Here is a 17,500-nt window from a genome sequence, read left to right as displayed (position 1 = left end):
CTAAAGGTTCAGGGACTTCTCTTCAGGAACTAAAGGTTCAGGGACTCCTCTTCAAAGAACTAAAGGTTCAGGGACTTCTCTTCAGGAACTAAAGGTTCGGGGACTTCTCTTCAAAGAACTAAAGGTTCAGGGACTCCTCTTCAGGAACTAAAGGTTCAGAGACTCCTCTTCAGGAACTAAAGGTTCAGGGACTTCTCTTCAGGAACTAAAGGTTCAGAGACTTCTCTTCAGGAACTAAAGGTTCAGGGACTTCTCTTCAAAGAACTAAAGGTTCAGGGACTCCTCTTCAAAGAACTAAAGGTTCAGGGACTTCTCTTCAGGAACTAAAGGTTCAGGGACTCCTCTTCAAAGAACTAAAGGTTCAGGGACTCCTCTTCAAAGAACTAATGGTTCAGGGACTCCTCTTCAAAGAACTAAAGGTTCAGGGACTCCTCTTCAAAGAACTAAAGGTTCAGGGACTCCTCTTCAAAGAACTAAAGGTTCAGGGACTCCTCTTCAAAGAACTAAAGGTTCAGGGACTTCTCTTCAAAGAACTAAAGGTTCAGGGACTTCTCTTCAAAGAACTAAAGGTTCAGGGACTTCTCTTCAGGAACTAAAGGTTCAGGGACTTCTCTTCAGGAACTAAAGGTTCAGGGACTCCTCTTCAAAGAACTAAAGGTTCAGGGACTTCTCTTCAGGAACTAAAGGTTCAGGGACTTCTCTTCAAAGAACTAAAGGTTCAGGGACTTCTCTTCAGGAACTAAAGGTTCAGGGACTGAACTAAATCACCTACGGCAACCCCAAAGGCCCAAAATATACATATCAACACTTCAGAGCAGATTTCTGTCAAACTGACACTAAAAACAAGAACATCACACCGTCTGTGTGTTTCTTCTTCATAAATACATTTGAAATTAATTCTTAACTTTAGTTTTCATTCTATTAATTTAAAGTTCAGGCATTTAACGTTTTAACTGGTATGATGTCATTTCCTGTCATGTTTGTAAATGTACCTACTCGTGCCTTACTTCTACCACATGTGCGCCCTGGTCGATGTGGCGCAAACGCACGTAGTTCCTCAAAAAGACCAGAGTTCTTGGGGATCGTTGCTCCGGTCCAAACGGGGATTATGTTGCACAAAGACGTTGGCAGAAATGTTGCCAACATATAAGAGGGGTCATGATGAAGCTGCAGGGTCTTCATGACCCCGATCAAAACCACACCCACCCCCCCAAACACACCGCTATAATAAAGTTGATCCTTAAAGGGACACTTCACCCATTTACATGAAGCTGTGTATCATTAGAAACATGGTAGTAGTGTTGAATGGTCGTGAGTCCAGCCCTCATTTTGCCCTGAGACCAGAAAGATATGTTTTTCTTTACTTGAACGTTTTCTTCATGTGATGCAAAAAGCGTCATATTGCATCACATGAAGAAAACTTCCAGCAGCTTTCTTACCTCTCTCTTTACATGCACTCTCTTTACAGGCACTGCTTGTCAACAGGTACGGCAGGACCGGCTTGGGGCCCCAGGCCAGTAGGGGGGCCCAAGAGCTGACAAACAAGACAGTAGCAAGACAGTACAAAACCTCCCTAAGAGGACCCCAACAGACCCCCCTGAGCTAACAAGCTAACACGATGTACCTACCCTCCGCCACCAGCTCCTCCACGGTCACCTGGTACCTGCCCACAGAGAACACCTTCCCCAGGTAGCTGCTGACCCCGCAGCTGGACCCGGACTGTCCTCCGAGCCCCCCGCTCTCGGACTTCGGCATCCTGGAGAACTTCTTCATCCTGAAACAATCTGTGCTGGGTCACTCCGGCCAAACGTAGATCAGGTTGTGTCCTATCTCCCGGCGAGGAGCCCCTCCCCCTGCTGCATGCTCCGTGTCCGCATCAAAGGACAGGTAACCCGGGGGACAGGTGAAACAGCTCGTGCCTCCCTATCACTGAGCTAGCTCCGTTAGCTGCGGAGACACATCCCTGTTAGCACATGAATATCTACCAACAGAGAGAGAGGAACCCTGCAGCGGGATAACACCGCCTCCGGACTGTCCCAGGACATAAATCCAACTCAGCAGCTCTCTGCAAGAATCACACAGCGAGACCTGCGAGCTCAACCCGGGCAGAGCGGTGAGGTTAGCCCCGCCAGCTGCGGTGTTAGCGGCTAGTTAGCTTGCTAGCCGCGGTGTTAGCGGCTAGTTAGCTTGCTCGCTGCGGTGTTAGCGGCTAGTTAGCCTGCTCGCTGCGGTGTTAGCGGCTAGTTAGCCTGCTAGCCGCGGTGTTCGCGGCTAACACGCTCCTTCAGCAGAGAGCAGGCGGGCTCACACGCTCTGTCTCCCGGGCTCACGCGCTCTGTCTCTCGGGCTCACACAGCGTTGCCCCCGCTTGTTACCGAGAATCCTCCGGTGAAATTTAACCCTCTCAGCTCCGGTAACGATAAACTTCTCGGTACAGATACTGTGGGTGGTTTGTTATTTACCCAATGAGAGTGACAGCCTAACCTGACGTGGCCCCGCCCCCTCACATTGTTGTCACTGGTGGAAGTGGAAATGTTATGGAAGCCTGTGAGCGCGAGGGAGCGTCAAAAATAAATGAATGAAGAGATGAGCTGATACCTCCGACACAAACACACACACACCAACACACATACACTCATACACACTACAATACACACACCAATACACACACGCATACACACTACAACACACACACGCATACACACTACAACACACACACGCATACACACTACAACACACGCATACACACTACAACACACACATACACACTACAACACACATACACGCAAACACACTAAAACACACACACAAACACACACATACACACTACAACACACACACATACACACTACAACACACACATACACACTACAACACACACATACACACTACAACACACACTAACACATACACACATACACGCAAACACTAAAACACACACACAAACACACACACATACACACTACAACACACACATACACACTACAACACACACTAACACATACACACTACAACACACGCATACACACTACAACACACACTAGCACATACACACTACAACACACACTAGCACATACACACTACAACACACACTAACACATACACACTACAACACACACTAACACATACACACTACAACACACACACGCATACACACTACAACACACTAACACATACACACATACACGCAAACACTAAAACACACACACAAACACACACACATACACACTACAACACACACATACACACTACAACACACACTAGCACATACACACTACAACACACACTAGCACATACATGCATACACACAAACACACACACCTTCACCAACACACAAAGATACACACACTCCTACACACATATACACACACTCCTACACATACACTAACACACACAAACATACAGATACAACAACACAAAGACACACACTTGTACATGCACACATACACTCATACACACTAAAACACACTAAAACACACACACACACACACATACACACAAACACACACACCTTCACCAACACACAAAGATACACACACTCCTACACACAAAGATACACACACTCCTACACATACACTAACACACACACACAAACATACACATACAACAACACAAAGACACACACTAATACACACTTGTACATACACACATACACAGGGTCAGAGGTGTGTGCGGGTCGCTGCTCCCGTGGTCGACCTTTAGTGTGAAACTAAAGAAGCCTCTGCAGGTTTCACATTTCAGTTTATTTATTGTGTCCTTGTTTTTGCAGCTTCGGGCTTCCGTAGTTCTGTCAGACAGGGAAGGTGTGGCAGACGGGTGGTGAACAGGATGTAAAGAATGTGGAGCATAAACAAACCTCATTTATCCTCCTGTTTATCTCTTTATCACACCTCCCTGTGGTTCCTTCATGATCCACAGGATCTGTTTTATAGCAAGGTGTTTAGTTTTAGGATCCCAGTAGCTGCAGCAATGCAATCGCTGTTCTTCTGAGAGTCCACACAGCAAACTTTACATAGTGACAATGCAACCATCATCATCACATTAATCATAAACAGGATGAACAGGACAGACACCAAGGTGTGGAGGAGAGCAATCAGACTAACAAACGGAAAAATCTTGTTGCTCGAAGATCCATACGGAACGTTGCCAATGATTTTAAGCAATTATGACAGTGTGCCGGAGTTTTCTGCTATTTTTGACATTTGAAGACAAGAAACTGTCCAGTCTTGTAGCACTTGGCTTAGTGGTTTGTGCACGTGTCCCCTCAGTGGGGACTGCCTGGGTCTCTTTCTCCTGATTTCTGACTCAGAAGCAAGAAAAGCCCCAAAACAAATCTTAATCTCAGCTGTTGTATATTCACATATACCAGGAATTTGTCTTGGTGTTTTGGTGCGAAAGAAATAACAAGGCTAAAATAACCTATAGATGAGTGATGGTGTGGACTGGCGTCCTGTCCCTTCAGTGTGAGGAAGCTCGGTCTGTGACGTGGACTCGACTGGTGTCTGAGGAAGCAGCTGCTCAGTGAACAAAGAGCTGCGATCAGCTCAGAGAATCCTTCTCATGAATTTGTACACTTTGATTTTTTTCAGGCTGAAACTTCAGAGAGACGACGCTCTGTCGTCTTCACGCCAGATCTCAGAGGTTTAAAGACGTCTTCTGATGAAAACAGTGCAAACCAAGATATCGAGGTCAGAGTGAGGAGGGAGCACATGGCAGAGACCAGGATTACATAAGAGACCAGGATGAGGAGGAGCGTACAGACTGTCTGTTGCTCGCTCACTCATTGTCTGACTCTGTGTGAGGCTGCTGCCCCCTGCTGGTGATTAGCGGAAACACAGTGAACAGTGTTTCCTGTCCTCCTGCTGCAGCGTCTCTGAGGAGAACATTTCACATCTTTATCTGCATTCAGGAAGTCTGACTGTGAAAACATTGAGACCCAGGAACAGTCTCTCTGTCATGTAAGAATTCAATGTTTTAAATAAAGTTTCTGATGTTTTGAAGATCAAACTGCATTAATCACACAGAGGAGGAGTGTTCAGATGTGAGCCTGCAGCAGTCACAGTCAGATAAAGAGATGTTTTCAGAGTGAAGGATTCTGGGAGATGAAACAGTAAACAGACATCTTTCATTATTCATCCAGAGGGTTAGACCGTCTCATTGAAGTCACTTTAGTTCTTTACAAAAAGAGTCCAGACAAATACTCGAGTACTTTATCAGTCGTTTTATTATTTTCAGAACGTCTAACGTTCAAGTTCATGAAGCGCAGAAAGATAAACAGACAGGATGTTAATCATCGTCTCCTCCACACAGCTTTAGCAGAGTCTTTCTATAATCTCCTCCAACGTCAGACTGAAACACAAACAGGCTTACATTACTGACAAACTTGAGGGGGGACAGGTCTCAGGTGAATCAGTGAGGACAGAGAGGGGGGACAGGTCTCAGGTGAATCAGTGAGGACAGAGAGGGGGGACAGGTCTCAGGTGAATCAGTGAGGACAGAGAGGGGGGACAGGTCTCAGGTGAGTCAGTGAGGACAAAGGGGGGGACAGGTCTCAGGTGAGTCAGTGAGGACAAAGGGGGGGACAGGTCTCAGGTGAATCAGAGAGGGGGGGACTGAGGTCTTAGGTGAGTCAGTGAGGACAGAGAGAGGGGGACTGAGGTCTCAGGTGAATCAGTGAGGACAGAGAGGGGGGTGGGGGAGTCTCAGGTGAATCATTGAGGACAGAGAGGGGGGTGGGGGAGTCTCAGGTGAGCCCAGGTTAGTCGTCTCCTCCACAGATCAGCTTCAGAGCGTCTCCGTGGTCCCCCGACAGATCAGACTGTAACACAAACGCAACAGGAGAAAGAGTCCCCACGCAGACAGATAGACAGGTAAGATAGGTGAGACAGACAGACAGGTGAGACAGACAGATTGTTTGAGACAATTTGAGACAGTTTCAGATTGTTGAGACAGTTTCAGACAGTTTGCGACAGTTTCAGATTGTTTGAGACAGTTTGAGACAGTTTCAGATTGTTTGAGACAGTTTGAGATTGTTTGAGACAGTTTGAGACAGTTTCAGACAGTTTCAGACAGTTTGAGACAGTTTCAGACAGTTTCAGACAGTTTGAGACAGTTTCAGATTGTTTGAGACAGTTTCAGATTGTTTGAGACAGTTTGAGACAGTTTCAGATTGTTGAGACAGTTTCAGACAGTTTGCGACAGTTTCAGACAGTTTCAGACAGTTTGAGACAGTTTCAGATTGTTTGAGACAGTTTGAGATTGTTTGAGACAGTTTGAGACAGTTTCAGATTGTTTGAGACAGTTTCAGATTGTTTGAGACAGTTTCAGATTGTTTGAGACAGTTTCAGATTGTTTGAGACAGTTTCAGATTGTTTGAGACAGTTTCAGACAGTTTCAGATTGTTTGAGACAGTTTCAGATTGTTTGAGACAGTTTCAGACAGTTTCAGACAGTTTCAGATTGTTTGAGACAGTTTGAGACAGTTTCAGTTTGAGACATGTTAATCCTCTGATCATAGAGTCAAGTGTGTTATTGTTTGTGTAAACTGTGAAAGGTTTGAATAAAGATCTGATAATCAATATTCAGACTTGCTGCTCGTTGATTTGAACAGTAAAGAGTTCTTTTCTCACCTCGATGGCCGAGTGCAGCGAGTACTCGTACAGCTTTTTAAACTCGGCTCGGATGTCCAGCAGGTCGATCTCAGACCGACTCACCATGACCCTGTTCAGAGTCCTCTCGTCAGTCCCACAGCCCTGAGCACGTACACACACACACACACACACACACACACACACACACACGTACACACACACACACGTACACACACACACACACACACACACACACACACACATTATAAACTGAGTCAGAGGTCTGGACTCTGAAGCAGGATTTGAGCTTAGGGGGGTCACTTCAGGGTTCACTCTGGGTTTTCAGTCCTACGAGGGTCGATGACTTTTTACCTGGGTACGTCACCACGGTAACTGATGCTGAACACCTGACCTGCTCCGGAGCAAGTTAAAGCTCCGCCCACTGACCAATCAGATGTTTAGATGGTGGAGCTCCTGGAGCTGATGGAGAGGGGGGAGGACACTTGATGTGTCTCTTCCTGGAGCTGATGGAGAGGGGGGAGGACACTTGATGTGTCCATCATGATTGGACATTATAGTGTGTTTAGTTGTTGATGATGTTTCACTGATCTCCTTCAACAGAGACTGAAGAAAGCTCCGGAACATTTCAGTGAAAGATGTAAAATAATGAATGTTTTCTTCTTCATGTTGAATGTGTCCTGCTCTGTTTGTGATGAGCTGCAGTTTAACCACTTTAAAGAGTCAGAGCAGCACATTGAGTTCAGAGACCAGTTCTTAGAGTCAGTTCTAAGGTGAACTAACCACGGGACAAATACAAGCTGACCTTTGACCTCTGTTTACTTAGTTTTGTCCTTCCTGCATTTGTTCCTGCAGCTGTGTCTCTCTGCAGCCTGTTTGTCTCATTTATATCAGTAATATAGTTTGTAGTTTGTGTAAATATAATGTTTGTAGATATGACGGTCTGCTGACGGCAGACGCGGTGATGATTGTGATAGGTTAAATGACGCTAACTCCGCCCCTTTTACATGAAGGCGCTCTTGGTAACCCTGGGTTGATGGATCAGGTTGATAACCTCATGCAACCTCACTAGGACTGATAATCACCATCTCGTGTGCCAGAGTTTGGATATGTTTAACTCTCTTCGTAGTATAGACCTCTGGTGTTGTTCTCATAGAGCTGTTAACACATCCTCTCTGCTGATCAGTCTTATTATGGGATGTAATTTCTCTAAAAAACAGAACACACATCTTCATCTCACCTTCATGCTCTTATAGAGAAGCTCTGCAAAGTAAGCCGGGACACTCTTTACACACTTCACTGCAGGACGACAACAACAACAAACAGTGTGGTTAAAAACACGTCACTACACTCAGGAAGAAGTAAACAACAACAACAAACAGTGTGGTTAAAAAACACGTCACTACACTCAGGAAGAAGTAAACAACAACAACAAACAGTGTGGTTAAAACACGTCACTACACACAGGAAGAAGTAAACAACAACAACAACAAACGGTGTGGTTAAAACACGTCACTACACACAGGAAGAAGTAAACAACAACAACAAACAGTGTGGTTAAAACACGTCACTACACACAGGAAGAAGTAAACAACAACAACAAACAGTGTGGTTAAAACACATCACTACACACAGGAAGAAGTAAACAATGATCTTCCTGCTGACATTGGGGGCATGAGGGAGCATGAGGGGGCATGAGGGAGCATGAGGGAGCATGAGGGGTCATGAGGGGGCATGAGGGGGCATGAGGGAGCATGAGGGAGCATGAGGGGTCATGAGGGAGCATGAGGGAGCATGAGGGAGCATGAGGGGGCATGAGGTTGCATGAGGGGGCATGAGGTTGCATGAGGGGGCATGAGGTTGCATGAGGTTGCATGAGGGGGCATGAGGTTGCATGAGGGGGCATGAGGTTGCATGAGGGGGCATGAGGGGGCATGAGGTTGCATGAGGGGGCATGAGGTTGCATGAGGTTGCATGAGGGGGCATGAGGTTGCATGAGGTTGCATGAGGGGGCATGAGGTTGCATGAGGGGGCATGAGGGGGCATGAGGTTGCATGAGGTTGCATGAGGGGGCATGAGGGGGCATGAGGGGGCATGAGGTTGCATGAGGTTGCATGAGGGGGCATGAGGTTGCATGAGGGGGCATGAGGTTGCATGAGGGGGCATGAGGGAGCATGAGGTTGCATGAGGGGGCATGAGGTTGCATGAGGGGGCATGAGGTTGCATGAGGTTGCATGAGGGGGCATGAGGTTGCATGAGGGGGCATGAGGTTGCATGAGGTTGCATGAGGGGGCATGAGGTTGCATGAGGTTGCATGAGGGGGCATGAGGTTGCATGAGGGGGCATGAGGGGGCATGAGGTTGCATGAGGTTGCATGAGGGGGCATGAGGTTGCATGAGGTTGCATGAGGGGGCATGAGGTTGCATGAGGGGGCATGAGGGGGCCTGAGGTTGCATGAAGGGGCATGAGGGGGCGTGAGGGGGCATGAGGTTGCATGAGGGGGCGTGAGGGGGCATGAGGTTGCATGAGGGGGCATGAGGGAGCATGAGGTTGCATGAGGGGGCATGAGGTTGCATGAGGGGGCATGAGGGGGCGTGAGGGGGCATGAGGGGGCGTGAGGGGGCATGAGGGGGCGTGAGGGGGCATGAGGGGGGATGAGGGAGCATGAGGGGGCATGAGGGGGGATGAGGGAGCATGAGGGGGCATGAGGTTGCATGAAGGGGCATGAGGGAGCATGAGGGGGCATGAGGTTGCATGAAGGGGCATGAGGGGGCGTGAGGGGGCATGAGGGGGCATGAGGTTGCATGAAGGGGTCATGAGGGGGCATGAGGGAGCATGAGGGGGCATGAGGGAGCATGAGGGGGCATGAGGGGGCGTGAGGGGGGATGAGGGGGCATGAGGTTGCATGAGGGGGCATGAGGTTGCATGAGGGGGCATGAGGGGGCATGAGGTTGCACCAGACTGGAGGGATCTGTGGTTACATGGAGGGACTGACTGGGATGACAAGCTCAGTGCTTGAAAGGTTGAGTTGAAGGTGTTGTTGTTGTTTTGTATTTCAATATTTAGGCCAGGCTTTTCATTGAGTTTACACCATTATAACACATAGCATAGGTACGAGAAGCCACGAGAGGAGGTGTATACGGAGAAAGGAAGGGGACCAAGCACTGAGCCCTGAGGCACCTCTAACAGGGTCCAGCAGAGGGCAGATCCTGAGACATTCACACCCTTTCGGGCTTCGAGATTCATCGTCAAACTTTTAGCCTCATACAAAATGTAAGAAAACCATTGTGTAAAATAAAGTCATCATGAGGCTCATTAATGACTTCATAAATATATAGCGTGACCCACCGATAGCCACCAGCAGCTCCTGCAGATCTCCGGACATTTCCCCCTCGATGCTCTGCTGCAGAGTCTTTTCACTGATGTTCTTATACTCCACAAGAGCTGCAACACACACACAAAGATATATAACAGGAGATACAACTCTTAAACCACAGACAGAGAAGCTTTTAGATAAGAAGATGTTTGAATGAGTACCCACTCTGTCTGAGCTGAGGAATACTCCTGTGACAAAGGATTTCAATGAACTTAGACTCATCGGTTCCCCACTTCTTCTCCCCGGCTTCGTAAAGAGTCTGAAGAGAAGGAAATGAAGCCGTTAGAATAAACTCAGCATAAAGACGATCCTTTTGAACACGTGTGAAGATGTTTCTGACACGCATCACCTTGGCGTCCTCTTTAGCCTTCTGTGTATCCACCGAGGTGCTCTCGTCCCTCTGACCCTGAAATCAAAAACCAAATTTAACTTAGTAAACATGAAACTTACTTGAATCCTCGGAAGAGACTAAAAAGGGTCCTTCACGTTGACAACTTCATGCTGTGCACTTTATGATAACTACCTGTAAATCACAGGTTGCCCTTTCCTGACTCCTCCCCCTCTTCCGGGGGCCTGTACTACATACTACGAAGCAAGTTCAACATTTCCAGGGTCTCTTTGGGTGATCTGGCTTAATTAACCCTGACATAAGAGATCATGATTATCAGTCCTACGAAGGACAAAACAAAGTAAAATGTGTGAGTAAAAAGTGCAGCTTGTATCTGTCCCGTGGTTAGTTCACCTTAGAACTGACTCTAAGAACTGGTTTCTGCTCTGAACTCAATGTGCTGCTCTGACTCTTTAAAGTGGACAAAAGCTTTTAGAAGTTAAACTGCAGCTCATCACAAACAGAGCAGGACACATTCAACATGAAGAAGAAAACATTCATTATTTTACATCTTTCACTGAAATGTTCCGGAGCTTTCTTCAGTCTCTGTTGAAGGATATCAGTGAAACATCATCAACAACTAAACACACTATAATGTCAAATCATGATGGACACATGAAGTGTCCTCCCCCCTCTCCATCAGCTCCAGGAGCTCCACCATCTAAACATCTGATTGGTCAGTGGGCGGAGCTTTTCACAGTTTAGACAGACAGACAGACAGACAGACAGACAGACAGACAGACAGACAGACAGACAGACAGACAGACAGACAGACAGACAGACAGACAGACAGACAGACAGACAGACAGACAGACAGACAGACAGACAGACAGACAGACAGACAGACAGACAGACAGACAGACAGACAGACAGATAGAAACTCTTATTGAGACTACAGGTTTAGACCATAAACTCATTCATACAGCCAGTGGAGTCGCCCCTGCTGGACACTAGTGAGACTGCAGCCTCAGATAATATAATATTATGATTATAAATATTTGTTTTGCACAGTTTCCTTGAATTTGTAAAAACAGACCTCGGCCAGCACGAGTAGAGCGTCGCCAAAGTCTCCAGAAATTTCCGCCTTCATGTCGAGCGTCACCTTCTTCTCCGTTTCTGTGGATGCAAATATCAGAGACAAAATGACGATGCTCATATCAAACAAAGGAAAGTGACACGACAATAAGTTTAAAGTTGAAAAGTCTTTGGACTCTCCTCTGTAAGATGTTTATAATTATGATTGTGACTTTCCTGCTTCATATGAACTCAGAGTCCGATTCATGAAAGTTCTTTAAAACATGAAACGATTGAAGATGTTAAATCAGAGCAGAAAAATAAAGACCTGAACAATCGATCATTAGGGATTGAAGTGACAACATGATCAAACTTTGATCATGAAACCTGAAACCTTTTACCTGCCAGGCAATCCTTTATTTACCTGTCAGGTAGTCCTTTATTTACCTGTCAGGTAGTCCTTTATTTACCAGTCAGGTAGTCCTTTATTTACCTGTCAGGTAGTCCTTTATTTACCTGTCAGGTAGACCTTTATTTACCTGTCAGGTAGTCCTTTATTTACCTGTCAGGTAGTCCTTTATTTACCTGTCAGGTAGTCCTTTATTTACCTGTCAGGTAGTCCTTTATTTACCTGCCAGGCAATCCTTTATTTACCTGCCAGGCAATCCTTTATTTACCTGTCAGGTAGTCCTTTATTTACCTGTCAGGTAGTCCTTTATTTACCTGTCAGGTAGTCCTTTATTTACCTGTCAGGTAGTCCTTTATTTACCTGTCAGGTAGACCTTTATTTACCTGTCAGGTAGACCTTTATTTACCTGTCAGGTAGTCCTTTATTTACCTGTCAGGTAGTCCTTTATTTACCTGTCAGGTAGACCTCGTTGAGAGCTCGGATCTGTTCGTTGGATCTGGAGGCAAAGATCTCAATCAGAACACTTTCTACAGTCCCTCCTCCCTGAAACACAGAGATGTTACAGGTGTTACAGATGTTTCAGGTGTTACAGATGTTTCAGGTGTTTCAGGTGTTACAGATGTTTCAGGTGTTACAGATGTTTCAGGTGTTTCAGGTGTTACAGATGTTTCAGGTGTTACAGATGTGTCAGTTGTTACAGATGTTTCAGGTGTTACAGATGTTACAGATGTGTCAGGTGTTACAGATGTGTCAGGTGTTTTGGGTGTTTCAGGTGTTACAGATGTGTCAGGTGTTACAGATGTTTCAGGTGTTACAGATGTGTCAGGTGTTTTTGGGTGTTACAGGTGTTACAGATGTGTCAGGTGTTACAGATGTTTCAGGTGTTACAGATGTGTCAGGTGTTACAGATGTGTCAGGTGTTACAGATGTGTCAGGTGTTACAGGTGTTACAGATGTTTCAGCTGTATCAGATGTGTCAGGTGTTACAGATGTGTCAGGTGTTACAGATGTGTCAGGTGTTACAGATGTGTCAGGTGTTACAGATGTTTCAGGTGTTACAGATGTGTCAGGTGTTACAGATGTTTCAGGTGTTACAGATGTTTCAGGTGTTACAGATGTGTCAGGTGTTACAGATGTTTCAAGTGTTACAGATGTTTCAGGTGTTACAGATGTTTCAGGTGTTTTGGGTGTTACAGGTGTTACAGATGTTTCAGGTGTTACAGATGTGTCAGGTGTTTTGGGTGTTACAGGTGTTACAGATGTTTCAGGTGTTACAGATGTGTCAGGTGTTACAGATGTTTCAAGTGTTACAGATGTTTCAGGTGTTACAGATGTGTCAGGTGTTTTGGGTGTTACAGGTGTTACAGATGTGTCATCTGTTACAGATGTTTCAGGTGTTACAGATGTTTCAGGTGTTACAGATGTTTCAGGTGTTTTGGGTGTTACAGGTGTTACAGATGTTTCAGGTGTTACAGATGTGTCAGGTGTTTTGGGTGTTACAGGTGTTACAGATGTGTCATCTGTTACAGATGTTTCAGGTGTTACAGATGTTTCAGGTGTTACAGATGTTTCAGGTGTTTTGGGTGTTACAGGTGTTACAGATGTGTCAAGTATTTTGGGTGTTACAGGTGTTACAGATGTTTCAGGTGTTACAGATGTGTCAGGTGTTTTGGGTGTTACAGGTGTTTCAGGTGTTACAGATGTTTCAGGTGTTACAGATGTGTCAAGTGTTACAGATGTTTCAGCTGTTACAGATGTTTCAGCTGTTACAGATGTGTCAGGTGTTACAGATGTTTCAGCTGTATCAGATGTGTCAGGTGTTACAGATGTTTCAGGTGTTTTGGGTGTTACAGGTGTTACAGATGTGTCAGGTGTTACAGATGTGTCAGGTGTTACAGATGTTACAGATGTGTCAGGTGTTACAGATGTTTCAGGTGTTACAGATGTGTCATCTGTTACAGATGTTTCAGGTGTTACAGATGTGTCAGGTGTTACAGGTGTTTCAGGTGTTACAGATGTGTCAGGTGTTACAGATGTGTCAGGTGTTACAGGTGTGTCAGGTGTTACAGATGTTACAGATGTTTCAGGTGTTACAGATGTGTCAGGTGTTACAGATGTGTCAGGTGTTACAGATGTTTCAGGTGTTACAGATGTGTCAGGTGTTACAGATGTGTCAGGTGTTACAGGTGTGTCAGGTGTTACAGATGTTTCAGGTGTTACAGATGTTTCAGGTGTTACAGATGTGTCAGGTGTTACAGATGTTTCAGGTGTTACAGATGTGTCAGGTGTTACAGATGTGTCAGGTGTTACAGATGTGTCAGGTGTTACAGGTGTGTCAGGTGTTACAGATGTTACAGATGTGTTAGGTGTTACAGATGTTTCAGGTGTTACAGATGTGTCAGGTGTTACAGATGTGTCAGGTGTTACAGATGTGTCAGGTGTTACAGGTGTTTCAGGTGTTACAGATGTTTCAGGTGTTACAGATGTGTCAGGTGTTACAGATGTGTCAGGTGTTACAGTTCTTAAATCTGCCTTTGTTCTCTCAAAGATTTCTATGTAAAGATATAAATCAAACATCCTCAAAGTTGAAGTAAAATAAATGTGAAGATTAAATCTGACCTTCATGGCTCTCATCACTTCATGACAGTCGTACGCTGCAGGAGGCGTCACCAGCGCCACCAACAGATCCTCAAAATCCCCGCCAGTCTCTCCTTTCAGGTCGTCCGCCAACGCCTAGAGAACACACACAGACAAAGACACACACACACACACACAAACACACACACCCATTTTAATTCAAATCTCTACCACACCCATGCAAATACACAAAGAGCTCAGGCGGATGTCTGCACAGACACCTCACTCACAAATAGGAACATTTTTCTGAACAAGATGCCATCTTTAACCCTTTATAGGGCACTCATTGAAATACTTTGAAATTCAAAAATTCAACCACATAGTTTTATTCTTATAAGGGTACACATAATTTATCTTTGACTTCAGTCTGTTCCATGCTCAATGAAGTGGAGCAACAGAAACCTGGAGCAGAACCAGACAAAGTTAGCATCCAAAGCACACCTTCCCTCTAGCTTATGGTGATATCTGACAGCAGATGATGACTTCTGGACACTTAGGTTGGTCAACTCACAGGTCAAAGGAACGATGGAGCATGCTCAGAACGTCCAGTCCAGTGTAGTTCTGACTGAGATAAACATATGAAAGCTAAAACATTCACATCCCAGCCTTCTCCACTCTCCTCCACGGTTCCCCAAAGCTTTGTCCTTGGTCCAATCCTCTTCATCATCTATCTTCTCCCCCTCTGCCATATATTCTGAAAACACTACATTTCACTGCTATGCAGATGACTCTACTTCTCCCCAGAATCCACCTCCACCCTCCGTCCCATCTCCCTCTGTGATGAAATCAAATCCTGGTTCTCTTCCAACTTTCTCCAACCCAACAGTGACAAATCCACTCTCACGAAAGCAAACCATGGGGTCCAGATCCTACAGCCGCTCTGCCCCCCACCTCTGGAACTCCCTCCCACCTGACATCCAAAATGTCGACTCTCTAACAATCTTCAAACCACGTCTCAAAACCCATCTGTTCAAACCAACTCACTCTGACATTTCACTGCAAACTGTTAATTATGGGTCTTTAGGGTCCAAACCTGGCTTTTTTTAAAATGGGTGTGACTGATGCTTTATTCAAGCTGGAAGGGACGGTGCAAGATTCCAGGGAGCAGTTGATAATGTTGGCAATAGTGGAGCACAAGAGGGCCAGGCAGGACTTTTTATATATATATATATATTTGGCATTTTTTTATTATAGAGTGAAAGTTTTGGCCTTGGTGACAAGTTTGAATACCTGAGGGGTATCCAGATGTTCAAAGGGGGGGAAATAGCAGTGAGACAGATGTGGAGTGGCCAGTGAGGGTGGTGTATGTCTGCTAGTAGAGGATAAGTAGCAGGGAGAAGCATAGATAGCATAAAGAGGTTTTGTCACAGATTGCAAAGCTGCGACATGAAAGACAGAAAGAAGATATTGTACTAGACGTTGAAAGAAGAACTGGACGTCGTTCTCACAACCCTTCCTGATAGTTTCAATCCCTTTAGAAGAAGAATAGTGAAGCTACGGCAACGACACAAATGTCTTTATAAGGTCTCTTACTCTGCCTGTGTCTGCTTCATAAGCCTCACTGATGAGCTGTCTCTGAGCGCTGCTCCTGCGGGTCAGGATGTCAATCAGAGTCTTCTCTGTGGTGCCTGCAACACATCAGGACACATCAGGACAGATCAGGACAAATAAGGACACATAAGGACACATCAGGACACATAAGGACACATGAAGACACATGAGGACACATGAGGACAGATCAGGACACATCAGGACACATAAGGACCCATGAGGACACATGAGGACAGATCAGGACACATCAGGACACATAAGGACCCATGAGGACACATCAGGACACATCAGGACACATGAGGACAGATCAGCGTACCCAGTCCCTTCATGGCCTTCTTCAGAGCTGCAGCGTCGTCTCCAGCATCAAAGTGTGCTTTGGGTTTGACGGTTCCTCTCTCTCCGCCCTGAAGAACAACACAACTTTATGTTTTCTTTAGTCACTCGTTGTTCCAACAGTCTTATTCCACTTTTAGTGAAGGACTTACTTTAGCAGAGAAGGATGAAGGTTTGTTCACCAGGTCGTCCAGGTCGTCCTGCACAGAGGTAATGTGGTTTAAAATCTCAACATGAAATAAACACTTGTGTCCTTAGTGTGTTCGTAAGATTTCACAAACACAGTCTGAGTGGTGAAAGTCTGGCTGGAACCGGATCTTTACCATGGTCTGGCTGGAACCGGATCTTTACCATGGTCGATGTTATTAAAGATATTTTACTCACCCATAAAGAAGCCATGATAATGACAGGAGGGTCTCTGTAAAAACATGAACAAAAATCTGTTGTAACCATGACAACCACAGACAACTCTAAACGTTAACACTGGCTTCAACAGACCATGTGAGAAGCTCTGATCGTCTTCAGGTCGAAGAAGGGGGAGGAGCTAACAGCACTGGGTGTGTTTTAAGACACTGCAGTTTTCACTCAGAAACCTTTAGTGGGCGCCAAAGTGCACTTAAACTGAATCCTACATACTGTTGCTTTAAAGATCAAAGATGAGGTGAAATCCTCTCCTCCATGTTCCTCTAACATGTGTCACCAGTCTGTCTCCAAACCCCCCAATGATGAGACAAGTCCATCCTCTCCGTCTTCTGCCTGTTCCACTTTTCAGAAAATGTGTGCTCAAACAGGCCATTTGGAGATGTTCCCTTCATGACATCACAAAGGGCAGTAGCCCCTCCCCCAGGTGGGTGACACTCCCACAGCTAGGTGTTTGTTCTGCCCTCTGAGTCTGCCTTCTCACCGTAAACAATAGGACATGGAGCCAGAAAGCAGCGAGTACACCCGAGCCCTTCCAGAGAGGGGGCGTGGTCAGACACAGCTCATTTACATATTTAAAGCTACAGACACAGAAACAGCCTGTTCTGAGCAGGGCTGAAATAGAGGGGTTTATAGACATGATCAAATACAGGATCAGAGTGGATTTACAACAACACACTTCACACACAGTGTGACAGTTTCTCTCCATCTTCACCCACAACCCCCCCCCCTCCCAGGATGGCCTGTTATGAATTAACGCTATAC

General features: G+C 45.7%; 2 protein-coding genes across 4 annotated transcripts in view; both read right to left on the bottom strand.

The window, feature by feature from the left end:
- Window positions 1–2,621, bottom strand: part of bmp2k (BMP2 inducible kinase) — a 40,129-nt gene extending 37,508 nt beyond the window's left edge. Inside the window, exon 1 of one of the 2 annotated variants that reach the window (XM_079354197.1) lies at window positions 1,629–2,621. In XM_079354197.1, the coding sequence (XP_079210323.1) occupies window positions 1,629–1,773 (145 nt within the window). In that variant the 5' untranslated portion in view covers window positions 1,774–2,621. The remainder of the gene's footprint in view (window positions 1–1,628) is intronic. The other variant, XM_079354196.1, reaches the window with a different exon arrangement.
- A 2,593-nt stretch (window positions 2,622–5,214) lies between these two features.
- anxa3a (annexin A3a) lies at window positions 5,215–16,775 on the bottom strand. Of its 2 annotated transcripts, none has more exons than XM_079354317.1 (13): window positions 16,700–16,775; window positions 16,468–16,515; window positions 16,299–16,386; window positions 15,965–16,059; window positions 14,414–14,527; window positions 12,247–12,337; window positions 11,408–11,487; window positions 10,333–10,389; window positions 10,149–10,242; window positions 9,956–10,051; window positions 7,848–7,906; window positions 6,629–6,751; window positions 5,215–5,349 (listed from the first exon to the last, which is right to left on the bottom strand). In XM_079354317.1, the coding sequence occupies exons 1-13, from the start codon at window positions 16,766–16,768 to the stop codon at window positions 5,287–5,289; spliced, it is 1,077 nt and encodes a 358-aa protein (XP_079210443.1). In that variant the 5' UTR covers window positions 16,769–16,775; the 3' UTR covers window positions 5,215–5,286. The 2 variants fall into 2 exon arrangements, with proteins under 2 accessions (XP_079210443.1, XP_079210444.1); XM_079354318.1 differs by lacking the exon at window positions 5,215–5,349 and adding an exon at window positions 5,716–5,818.
- Window positions 16,776–17,500: the final 725 nt, after the last annotated feature.

The sequence above is a fragment of the Symphodus melops genome (assembly GCF_947650265.1).
Source record: "Symphodus melops genome assembly, chromosome: 1".
Lineage (NCBI taxonomy): Eukaryota > Metazoa > Chordata > Actinopteri > Labriformes > Labridae > Symphodus > Symphodus melops.
Note: the sequence above shows the minus strand (reverse complement) of the source record. Positions and strands in the feature narration are given on the sequence as shown.

What these genes read in the sequence shown, in the direction of transcription:
- anxa3a (XM_079354317.1), bottom strand. Translation starts at nt 16,768, where the DNA reads ATGGTTACAACAGATTTTTGTTCATGTTTTTACAGAGACCCTCCTGTC. An exon ending in ATGAAGCAGACACAGGCAGA is followed by an intron (nt 14,528 to 15,964) that starts GTAAGAGACCTT and finishes TGTGTTCTCTAG; the next exon opens with GCGTTGGCGGACGACCTGAA. An exon ending in GGAGCTGCTGGTGGCTATCG is followed by an intron (nt 7,907 to 9,955) that starts GTGGGTCACGCT and finishes GTCGTCCTGCAG; the next exon opens with TGAAGTGTGTAAAGAGTGTC.